The 12,500-nt window shown below is 41.3% G+C and overlaps 1 protein-coding gene across 3 annotated transcripts in view; it reads left to right on the top strand.

Annotated features, from left to right (window-relative positions):
* LOC143279684 (uncharacterized) overlaps window positions 1-12,500 on the top strand; it is a 169,325-nt gene that overhangs the window by 121,968 nt on the left and 34,857 nt on the right. For all 3 annotated transcript variants that reach the window (XM_076583774.1, XM_076583773.1, XM_076583776.1), the window contains exons 16-19: window positions 794-859; window positions 1,561-1,669; window positions 7,815-7,970; window positions 9,869-9,962. In XM_076583774.1, coding sequence (XP_076439889.1) covers window positions 794-859; window positions 1,561-1,669; window positions 7,815-7,970; window positions 9,869-9,962 — 425 coding nt within the window. The remainder of the gene's footprint in view (window positions 1-793; window positions 860-1,560; window positions 1,670-7,814; window positions 7,971-9,868; window positions 9,963-12,500) is intronic.

Raw genomic sequence — 12,500 nt, forward strand, 5'->3', positions numbered from 1 at the left:
ATTGGATGGAGGTGTGTGGGGACAGGTGTGTGGGTGGGGGGGGTGGGGGTGGGGTGTATGTGTGTATGTGTGTGTGTGTGTGTGTGTGTGTGTGTGTGTGTGTGTGTGTGTGCTGGTGTGCTGATGTGTAAGTGTCGTGTGGGTTTAGTTGAGACTGGATTGGATGGAGGTGTGTGGGGACAGGTGTGTGTGTGTGGGCTGGAATGTGGGGTGTGTGTGTGTGTGTGTGTGTGTGTGTGTGTGTGTGTGTGTTCGTTCTTTAGTTTAGCGTCTTTTCACTATCAGTGATATTAGACGATTAAAAAAAAAAGGGAGGGGGTGCGAAGGGGGTAGGGGGTGGGGGCGGGGCAGGGGAGGGGAGAGGGAAGAGGACAACAGAAAAGATAGAAAACGACCTGTGTGTGTGTGTGTGTGTGTGTGTGTGTGTGTGTGTTTGGTGAAGAAAGCATAGACAGATAGATAGGTAAATTGACAGACAGACAGACAGACAGACAGACAGACAGACAGATCTCTCTCTCTCTCTCTCTCTCTCTCTATATATATATATATATATATATATTTATATATGCATTTCACTTCGTGTGTATGTGGTGTATGTATATCAATGCGTGTGCGTGTGCGTGTGTGCGTGCGTGTGTGTGTGTGTTTGTGTGTGTGCATGTGCGCGCGTGTGTGTGTATGTGTAGATAAGCAGACAGACTGGTAGAAAAAGAAACCCGATTTCTTTAAGTTAAATAACAGTTCTCGCCCGCTGTCAGCTTTTTGTAACTGAATCCATAAGTTTTCGTTTCAGACTGTGGCCAGTTTCATGAACATGCTTTTGGACGAAGTCAAGAATACCAATGAGTTCGAAAAAAGAGTAAGTGCTCGTTGAATTGCGGTGGTCGTTGTATCGCTGTATTAGAGAGAGAGAGAGAAAGAGAGAGAGAGAGAGAGAGATTGTGTGTATGTCTGTGTGTGTGTGTCCATCCATCCATCCGTCTCATCCACCTACTCATCCATCGGTCCATTCAATCATCCATCCATCCATCCAGTTATCTATTTCCTCATTCCATCCGATCGGTTCTGTCACATCCATCCATCAATCTGATCGGTTCTTTCACATCCATCCATCAATCTGATCGGTTCTTTCACATCCATCCATCAATCTGATCGGTTCTTTCACATCCATCCATCAATCTGATCAATTCTTTCACATCCATCCATCAATCTGATCGGTTCTTTCACATCCATCCATCAATCTGATCGGTTCTTTCACATCCATCCATCAATCTGATCAATTCTTTCACATCCATCCATCAATCTGATCGGTTCTTTCACATCCATCCATCAATCTGATCAATTCTTTCACATCCATCCATCAATCTGATCGGTTCTTTGACATCCATCCATCAATCTGATCGATTCTTTCACATCCATCCATCAATCTGATCGGTTCTTTCACATCCATACATCCACCCATCCACCCATTTCATCATGCAGTCATCCATCAAGTTATCTGTCTCCTCACTCCATCCATCCATCCCTCCATCCATCCGTCCGATGGATGTTTTTTGACAGGACCTGAGTGTGGGGGCACGTTTGCTCCGGGTGTGTGAAATCCTGGCTGAGCTGGCCTCACAGATCCCGACCCTGCTGCCCCTGGCCAACCTGTCTCTGCCCGGCATTGGTTAGTGTACATCGCTCTCTCTCTTTCTCTGTCTCTCTCTTTGTCTCCCTCTCTGTCTCTTTATTTTATGTTGTCATTATATTCCACGAAAGTATTTTAAGTTTCCAAATCAGTTTCGGCTAAGTCTTTTGATGGCATTTAATAAAGAAAGCATTGTAAAGAATTTGTCCATTTACATATATAAAGCATTTAAGTTATGATCAATAATGATATCATAATTCCTTTGATGATTGTTTCGCCTTGTGCACTTTCATGTTTAATGATGTTGTATACTGCACCCCTTCATGAGGGGCAATGGCCTATATAAATAAATCATCCGAATCCGAATCCCTCTCTGTCTCTTTCTCTCTTTCTCTGTTTCTGCCTCTAGCTGTTTCTGTCTGTATGTCTGTCTCCCTTTCTGTCACTCGCTGTTTCTATCTGTGTCTGTATCTCCCCTCCTCCCCCCACCCCCCTTCTCTCTCTCTCTCTCTCTCTCTCTCTCTCTCGCTGTCTCAGTTTGTTATAAGTCTGCAAAAGTTATTCCATTACCGAAGTCAAAAGACACGTCTGATCTGAACAACTTTAGACCTATTTCGCTTCTGTCAGTATTGTCAAAACCACTCGAAAGACATGTTTATGAACATCTTATGCAATATCTGGAAAAACAGAAACTTTTCCATCCATTGCAGTCAGGTTTCCGACATCGTCACTCATGTCAAACAGCGTTAGTCCATCTGTGTGATTCATGGTTGTCTGGCATCAACCGCAGTGAAATCGTAGGCGCTGTTTTTCTTGACTTACAGAAAGCTTTTGATCTCGTTGACCACGAAATATTACTCACAAAATTGTCATTGTATCTCAGAGACCCCGCCACGCTGTCCTTTTCGAATCATTCCTTACCGACAGAACACAACATGTGTTCACCAATGGTAGATTCTCTTCTACGGGAGCAATAAAAAGTGGAGTTCCTCAAGGATCTGTTTTAGGGCCACTTCTATTCTGCACATTTATTATTGATCTTCCTTTGTCTTTATCAGACTCCAGAATCTCGTGTGACCTTTTTGCAGATGACACTTCCCTTCATTCCAGTGTTGTCAGCGTTGCCTCAGTTCAGAATTCTCTTCAAACGGGCTTAAATGATGTTTCTAAATGGTGCAAATCCAACTGTATGACACTTCATCTCAAAAAAGCAAAGAGTATGATTATCACGTCAAGACAAAAGCACCAAGAAAATCCACTTGTTCTCACCCTGAATGTCGATGATACCTCCATAGATCAAGTTCGCGAGCACCGCGTCTTGGGAGTCATAATTGATGAAGAACTGAAATGGCAAGCTCACATTGATTCTGTCTGTAAAAGGTTGGCACGCAGTCTGTTCTTACTCAATCAGCTCAAACCTTACATAAACAGTGAAGCTCGCAAAATGTTCTCCCACGCTCACTGTCTTTCTCACGTCAACTATGCATCTATTGTCTGGAGCTGTGCTGCAGATGTTCATCTTAAGAAACTAAATTCTCTCCACAAGAGAGCAGCCAGATTAATTCTACCAGATCACTCACTGTCAACTTTAGAAAAGCAAGCCAGATTAAATATCATTCCACTTCAAAACCAGCTAGAATTCAACAAAGCATTACTCATGTACAAAACACACAATAACTTGGCACCACAATATCTCAAACACCTGCTTACACGAGCCTCATGCTGATACGGCTCTAACAAATACATTTTTCCACGTACCCGAATTGATTTGTTCAAAACTAGTTTTGCATTTTCGGGTGCATCCCTGTGGAACTCCCTTCCTTTGCACATACAAACGGGCAGTTCTCTTCATATTTTCAAATCAAGTCCGCATAAACATCCTATAAACAGTTATATCTTATTTATTGTATCAGTTATTGTTGCTGTTGTTGTTCTTTTCTTGCTTTCTCATTTCATCGTGTTTTGTTTTGCTCTTTCCTTTTTTTTTTCTTCTTATGCATGCATAAATCTATTAATTTCGTTCTATCATAATCGTGACAAATGTCCAAGTAATATTGGTGATGGTGGTAGTCACTGTAGTATGCTGCACTTGCCACACGTAGATTTCAGAGACAGTAACAATACTGTACCTTTTGAACACCCGGATGTTTCTGGAACTTCTATACTGATGACATCTCTCTCTCTCTCTCTCTCTCTCTCTCTCTCTCTCTCTCTGTGACTCACTGTCCTATCCATCTGTCAGTCTTAGTGTGTGGGGGGAGGGAGGGGGTGCTGTCAGTGTGTGTGCGTGCGTGTGTGTGTATGTATGTGTGTGCGCTCGCGCGCGAGCGTCAGTGTGTGTATGCATGTGTGTGCACGGGTGTGGATGTGTGTGTGGGGGCGTGTTGTTTTCTTCATTATGTATACCCTTCTGCATGAAAACCTTTTCCTTTCATTTATGTGTGTGCTATTTGTAATAGATGTAGATTAGCGAGGACAGATTGGAAGAATAGGCTATGCCTAAAATCATGATCCTTGAATAAAAACGTTTTGAGTTCTGAGTTCTGTCTGCCTGTCAGTCTTCCGGTCATATCGGCCAGATTGTCTGGTTTCTCTCTTTCTCGTTGCGTCTCCGTATGCGTGGTCTTTCCTTCCCCCCCCCCTCCCCCACCCCCCGCCTCAACCACTTCTGCTTCTTCTTTCTTTATGTCTTCTCCTTATGCTTTTTGTGTAAGGGCATGATGAATAGATAGATAGTTAGATAGCTGGATAGCAAGATACTCACATACAGAGCTATGTTATAACACACACACGCACGCACGCACACACACACACACACACACACACACACACACACACACACACACTGTAAAGAAAGTGCCAGAGATAGACAGAGATAACTAAATAAGAATGAATGCGTTTGCTTGTAAGTGTATGCCTGCTGTCTGTTCACTTGTTACTCCAAAGCAGAACGTGTCCTCCCCAAAACACGAAAACAACACTAATTAACCACACCCTTTTATTTATTATTAAGAAAGATATCAAAAGCTACTCCTCATGGCCTGGACTGGAATATATTTTTTTTTTATGGGAGGAACAAGTTTAACTTCACCGCCTTGAATTTTCTTCAGCAGTCTTGCCAGCCCCTGGACCCTCACTCAGCACGTCCCGATGGTCCCACCATCACGTTCATCTTCTGTGCCAATAGTTCGTCCCGATGGTCCCACCATCCAGTTCTATGAAGTCCCGTGCCCAGTTCCTGGCACCTCGGCACAAAACCAAACCCGTGGCCTGTCTCCAGCCACTAGGTGCATTTACAGGCAAAAATATGTCCCTAACCTGGACAGCTTCATGACACCATCTGGCAACAAATCTGCACTTCACAGCAGCACATCACATTCATAACTTATGGCATGATTACAAAAATGCACGTGAAACACGTGAAACCATTTAAAAACAAAAAAAAAAAAAAAACCCCAAAAAACAAATAAAAAAACAACAACAAAAAAACCCAACCCAATCCTCCGATATAATAGTTGCCCTGTAAAAAAGTGGATCTTGGAAAAGTAGTATATCAAAAAAGAAATTCCAGTCCCCGATATAAATGTTGCCCTGTAAAAAAATGGATCTAGAAAAATAGGATACCATTTTACACACACACACACACACACACACACACACACACACACGTATCTCTCTCTCTCTCTCTCTCTCTCTCTCTCTCTCTATATATATATATATATGTGTGTGTGTGTGTGTGTGTGTGTGTGTGTGTGTGTGTGTGTGTGTGTGTGCAGCGAAAGAGAGAAAGAGGGAGAGAGAGAGAGTGTGTGTGCTTCCAACCAATGTAATGTCTCAACAGAAACATGCTTCCAATTTTCGCCCAAAAGGGCCCCGGTGGGAATGTTAATAGTTTTGATGCAGATGTTTGCAACGAATGGATACTGACAGTCAAGACTACTCACTTCCGATCTTTTTATTTCAAACGACAAGTGTCACAACAGCATTCCAGTACTCTTCGTTGTGTCACAGTGCCCGTGTGTTAACTTCCCTCTCTCTCTCCCTCCCTCTCTCTCTCTCTGTCGCTCTCTCTCCCTCCTTTCCTCTGTCTGTCTCTGACTCTCTCTCTCTCACTGACAGTGCATCGCTCAAGATACAAAACTTCTAGTACGAATGATTTAGTCTGCCCTCTATGTAACGAATCTCAAGAAAACGAATTACATTTTGTTCTTTGTTGCCCAGTGCTAGGAAATATTCGTGAAATGTTTATAAAAGCAAAATATTACAAACATCCCTCTTTGTTTAAATTAAGTCTGTTAATGTCGTCAAGCAACAGTAAGGACGTTCGTGATTTTTCCTTGTTTTTGTATAAGGCTTTCAAACTTAGAGAAATAGCCACTTCGTGAAATGAATATAATTATGTTTTGTTATCTGCATTTATGCTTGTTTGCTTATGTTGTCTTATTGAGTTGTGTAATGTTCGTATTAACGCCCTTCACTTGGGGCTGTGAGGCCTATATGTGAATAAACCATTCCGTTTCCGTTTCCGTCTCTCTCTCTCTGTCTGTCTCTCTCTGTCTGTCTCTCTCTCTCTCTCTCTCTCTCTCTCTCTCTCTCTCTCTCTCTCTTATCGTTACTGTTTTTGTTGTCACAAGGACAGATTGGAAGACTAGGCAATGCCTAAAATCTTTATCCTTGAGTAATAAAGTTTTTGAATTTCTCTCTCTCTCTCTCTCTCTCTCTCTCTCTCTCTCTCTCTCTCTCTCTCTCTCTCTCTCTCTCTCTCCCTCTCTCTCTCTCCTTCTACATCCCCTCGAATGAAATTTGGCTTGAAACGACGAAAATGAGAGAGGTGAGTTAACTTAATGGGGGAGCCATCTTCTGCAACAGATGAGGTAACACCTCCTCCTTCTACCCACACACACATATGCGTTCAACGATTTAACCCTTTCACCGCCAAGCTCGCATTTATGCACAGGCGTGGTGGAGGACCCATGTCATTGAAAGGTCGCCATTCATTGGTCTGTTATCCATGAAACCTACTGCTCTTAAAGTTCGGTGGTAGGATAGGCCGTATTTTCTATACATCGCAGGGGGAATCCCCAGCTATTCTTATCCACTGTCTTTTCTGTGTTTATACCACAAGGGAATTTGTACTCTAAATTGACTGGCGGTGAAAGGGTTAAAGATACCGACACCATATTTACTCGTTTTCTTTATTTAGAAAAAAAAAAAAAGATTGTGTAGAATACATTAGCTTCTAGTCTTTTGTAGTTTGCAATATTTTATCCTTATAACTGCATACTATTTTCTTCTTGTCCAGTGGTAAAAAGAATGGTAACATTTACAGCAGCAGCAGCAGCAGCAGCACAAACTGAAAACAAGTTTCAGTTTCAGTTTCTACTGGAGGCGTCACTGTGTTCGGACAAGTCCATATACGTCACACCACATGTGACGAGCAGCATAACCCGACGCGCTTAGTCAGGCCTGCAGTACATGCGTGATATATATTTGTGTACCTATCAGAGTGGATTTCTTCTACAGAATTTTGCCAGAGGACAACATTGTCGTTGCCATGGGTTCTTTTTCAGTGCGCCAAGTGCGTGCTGCACACGTGGCCTGTTTTTTTTTGGGGGGTCTCATCCCAACTAGACGTTCAGTTCAATTTTCCAGTCAAATAACAACAACAACAACAACAAGAGCAGCAACAACAACAATACTACCACTATTACTACTGCTACTACTACTTCTAATGATAAGAATAATTATGATCATCGTCATCATCATCATAGAAATAATAACAACAGTAATACTTATAATGTACAAAGTGACGTCATGATCTAGGCTGACATTGCCCCCGCCCCCCCCTCCCCCCGTCCCCCTACCCCACTCCCCCTTCACAAAAATGCATATGTTCACCTGTTACAAACTGAGTCCAGCTATGTTTGTCTCCTTTTTTTCGTCTGCTTTCTATTGCTCTTTATACTAAGTCATAATCAAATAAAATCAATTTAAATTAGAAACAAAATATACTGACTCATTCATTCACTTACTTACAATTCACAAGTTTTGATGGCTGAAGTTATGGAGGAATAACACGTCAACAAACAAGCGTACAAGAATCAGTCAATTCACCAGTCAACCAAGCAACTTCCCACACGATTTAGCACAAGGAAAAGAAAACAGAACATTTTCTGTCACTCAGAATTTCTGGTGAAAAACGTGACTGTGATATCCCACAATGCCAGCGCCGGAAGTGACGTGAGCAGGAAACTGATCTCAGCGGAAGGTGACGTCAACGCAAGTCATTCCTCGGGGCGTCACTTGTTGTCAGTTTCGGACAGTTTCTTCAAGTTGACAAGTGAGTCGATAGGGTCCTTAGGGTTTTACTGGTCACTATATCTGTTAATGTTAGCGCGCGTGTGAGTGTGTGTGTGTGTGTGTGTGTGTGTGTGTGTGTGTTTGTGTGTGTGTGTGTGTGTGTGTGTGTGTGTGTGTGTGTTCCCCTCCAAACCCTGCCCCCACTCAAACTTTCACATTGTTTCTCCCTCATTCTCATTTCCCCTCTCATCATTGATCTTACAAAACTAAAGTAATGCAATTCTAAGAGAAGAAGCCCCAACACGGTCAGGCGACTAACATCCTGACCTGTAAGCTCGGTCCTGTCTCAGTGACATGACAGCCTTAATTGACGAACCCAGTCGAAATAAAAGGACAAATGCGGCTGGCTAAAGATTAAACAATGATAAAGGGAAGGAACCCTCTCGATTTACAAGTTACACGTTAAGTCAATGCAGCGAATGCTACCGATTCAGGTAGCACCCGTAATAACGAGCATATTCAGTAGCAGTCAGATGGTTAAGACATGGATGAGTGTTTTCTTCTTAGATGATGATTTATAAGTCGTTATGATCAAAGCCATTTGCTCTTTTTTTTTTCCTATCGATGGGATATTTGTTGATGAGCGTTCGTCTCTTGAAGTGTTTTAATTATGAGACTGAATATTTTCCTTTTCATCATGACTGAAATGTACACACACACACACACATGCACATGCACGCCGCACACACACGCAAGCGCACCTTCCCCCTCCCCCTCCCCCCCCCGGCACACACAGACACACACTATCTTAAAATTTAATATTATCTTATTTTCATTAAGACTTCTTGCTATAGCGCATATTCTTGAAGCTCTATGCGGCCATAGGAACCTCGTCAGAAATAACTGTGTGTCTGTATATCTGCTTGTGTGTGTGTGTGTGTGTGTGTGTGTGTGTGTGTGTGTGTGTGTGTGTGTGTGTTACCCGAATAACAAAAAAAAAAAAAACAAACAAAAAAACAAACAAACGGGGGAATAAATAATAGATAAGCTTGCATAAATAAATAAATAAATAAATAATAATTATAATATAGAAAAAGGTAGTAGTAATAATATTAGTAATACTAATAAAATGATAATAATAAAACATAACTAAATAAATAAATAAGACAACAATGGTGATAAATAAGCAAATAAATGTAAAAAATGAAGACACACATTCACACATACACCCACACATGCATAACAGAAATGCACCAGACATGCAGTTTCACATATATGAAAGCACAGTCAAATACATATAAACGTACATGAGCTCCAACACACACACACACACACACGCATTACCGTGCACCTCCTCTACCCCCCTCCTCCACACACTTATTTCTAGTCTAAGTATCGCAGCTTCCACGGCACACACACACACACACAAACACAAACACACACTCACAGAGATGAACACTTACTTGTACAAGCACATATGAAAGCACTGTTGGTTTTTTTTTTTTTTTTTTTTTTTTTTTTTTTTGTGTGTGTGTGTGGTTGTGTGTGTTTTTTTTTTTTTTTTTTTTTTTTTTTTTTCCCAAGGCCTGACTAAGCGCGTTGGGTTACGCTGCTGGTCAGGCATCTGCTTGGCAGATGTGGTGTAGCGTATATGGTTTTGTCCGAACGCAGTGACGCCTCCTTGAGCTACTGAAACTGAAACTACCCGAATATGTTTCTTTTTTTTATAATAAAATAACTGATGTGGACGTGGTAATCAGGGAAGGGAGTGTCAGTCACTCGTTTTTTTCTCTTTGCTGTTTGCAAGGCGGGCATTTTGTGAGTGAGCCGAAAGAGAAGCTTCTGGTGTTTGGTTGAGTGAGGCAGACTATTAATAAAGTCTTTTTTTGAATTGAAATTGAACTGAATTTTAATAACGCCCACTTACGTCCCTCACAGACGTGACCACAGACACGGGGCCGGACACACTGGAGGTGTTGCAGGTGACGTTCTCACCTGCCATTTTCCCCATCCTGCGAGTGCGTTCTCACAGGTGAGGTGTTTGTTGTTCTGGGTGCCAGGGGGGTTATGGTATGTGAGAGGCTGGGTGGGTAGGTAGGTAGGTAGGTGGGTGGGTAGGTAGGAAGGTAGGGTGGGTGATAGAGAGCTGAAAGAGGACAGGAGGGAGAGAGAGAGAGGGGGGGGGTGGGGGTGGGGGGGGCGGGGGAAGAGAAGACAAAACAAGTCAAGGCAATTATGTTTTTTTTTTTTACGAGGATAACATAGACACTAGTGGACTCGTTTTCATTTAGTTCGCGCCCTAACTCAAGACAGACACACACACACACACACACACACACACACACACACACACACACACACACACACAGAGAGAGAGAGAGAGAGAGAGAGAGAGATGACAAATGATTTATTGAGGGTAGAATGGATAAGCTAGAAGCTTCTTTACACCATGCCCTCACACTCGCACACACACACACACACACACACACACACACAATGATAAATGAAATAAGTGTGAATATATAAATGACATAGAACAAACCAAAATAGATAATAATCGATACATAAACAGATGAATCAAAGACAACAGTTACGGAAACTTTATGAAAATCACACAAAACATTGCCACGAGAGAGAGAGAGAGAGAGAGAGAGAGAGAGAGAGAGAGAGAGAGAGAGAGAGAGAGAGAGAGAGAGAGAGATTAAAAGAAAGAAGCAAGCACCCGCACAGAACAAAGGAAAGAGACATGACTGAAAAGAGAGACAGGACAGACAGACAGACACAACAGAACAGTAGAGGCGATAAAGATAGGGCCTAAAATTGCAAGTTTTCTATAACGATGAAAATGCTAAACAACAACTACAACAGGAAGACTAAAATGATGATGAAAAAATTGAATAAATGAATAAATAAGTAAATTAGTCAATGAGTGGTTACGTAAATAAATGAATAAACAAGTGAATAACAAACAAATTAATAGATAGATAAATGAATGAATAAGTAAACTGATAGAGAAAGATAGAATCAAAATTAACAGAAATGGTGCACAACTTTGATACCGATTATGAACAGAAACTACAAATTCAGAAAGAAAGTGAGGTGAACGTTTGAGGTGCCAGGAAGATCGGGGACTGATGAAAAGAAAGTGCCAGATAGAAATAACTACATAATAATGAATGTGTTTGCTTGTAAGTGTATGCTGGCTATCTGTTCACTCCAATCAGAACGTGTTCTCCCCAAAACACGAAAACACTTATTAACCACACCCTTTTATTTATGATTAAGAAATATATCAAAAGCTGTTAATCATGGCCTGGACTGGAATATAATTTTTTTTATGGGGGGAAACAATTTTAACTTCACCGCCTTGAATGTTCTTCAGCAGTCTCGCCAGCTCCTGGCTCCTCACTCAGCACGTCCCGATGGTCCCACCATCACGTTCATCTTCTGTGCCAATAGTTCGTCCCGATGGTCCCACCATCCAGTTCTATGAAGTCCCGTGCCTAGTCCCTGGCACCTCGGCACGAAACGAAACCCGTGGCCTGTCCCCAGCCACTAGATGCCTGCACCTTTTTAGTATGCGTCATTTCCTTGACTTTCTGGATGCACCCCCCCCTCATTTCCAGTCCCACTACAGACCTTGTTTTGAATATTATTCCTAGAAACCAAAGTGGACAAACAAGACAACATAGACACCATACCTTTACATAAACACTAAAGAGAAAATCTTCATCCAATACTATTGACAAATTCCAATTATCACTGAAGCTAATATAAAAAAAATATTCGCTTGGAAAACGATGCCCATTCACCACCCTAAGTAATGCAAAATACAATTACCTTAAAATGATTCCCATTCATCCCATCAGGAAATACCAAAATGTAGCTGCTTAGGTACTACACAATTCAATGTTTAAAAAAAATTGCCATTTCTTAGCCATCGAATAGTCAACAAAACTTAAGACAAATTTAAATAACTACTATCTATTATCAACCTAACTGTATATCATCAAAGCACCAAGTACTGATTACTCATACAAGCTTTACAACAACATCAAATCAACTACAACATATCAATGTATCTCATTCAAACGCTGCTTAAATTATCCATTGAAATGTCCTACTTTTATATACTATGGTCAATATCCCATCACAATACGTAGTCAAAGTCATTTCAAAGTGAGTGCAATAATTTTCAACATACCTTTACAGGCAAAAATATGTCCCTAACCTGGACAGCTTCATGACACCATCTGGCAGCAAATCTGCACTTCAGAGCAGCACATCACATTCATAACTCATGGTATGATTACAAAAATGCACGTGAAACACGTGAAACCATTTTTCAAAAGAAACAATTCCCAATCCCCGATATAAATGTTGCCCTGTAAAAAAATGGATCTAGGAAAATAGTATATCAAAATAACAAATTTCAATAATGTTGCCCTGTAAAAAATGGATCTAGGAAAATAGGATACCATTTTCTTAACACTGATGAAAAGAAGAAGAAAAAAAAGGAAAAATAAAGAGAATCAGAGACGGAGAATAAGTTAGACGGACACACTGAAAA

Source organism: Babylonia areolata, chromosome 3, assembly GCF_041734735.1.
Source record: "Babylonia areolata isolate BAREFJ2019XMU chromosome 3, ASM4173473v1, whole genome shotgun sequence".
Taxonomy (NCBI): domain Eukaryota; kingdom Metazoa; phylum Mollusca; class Gastropoda; order Neogastropoda; family Buccinidae; genus Babylonia; species Babylonia areolata.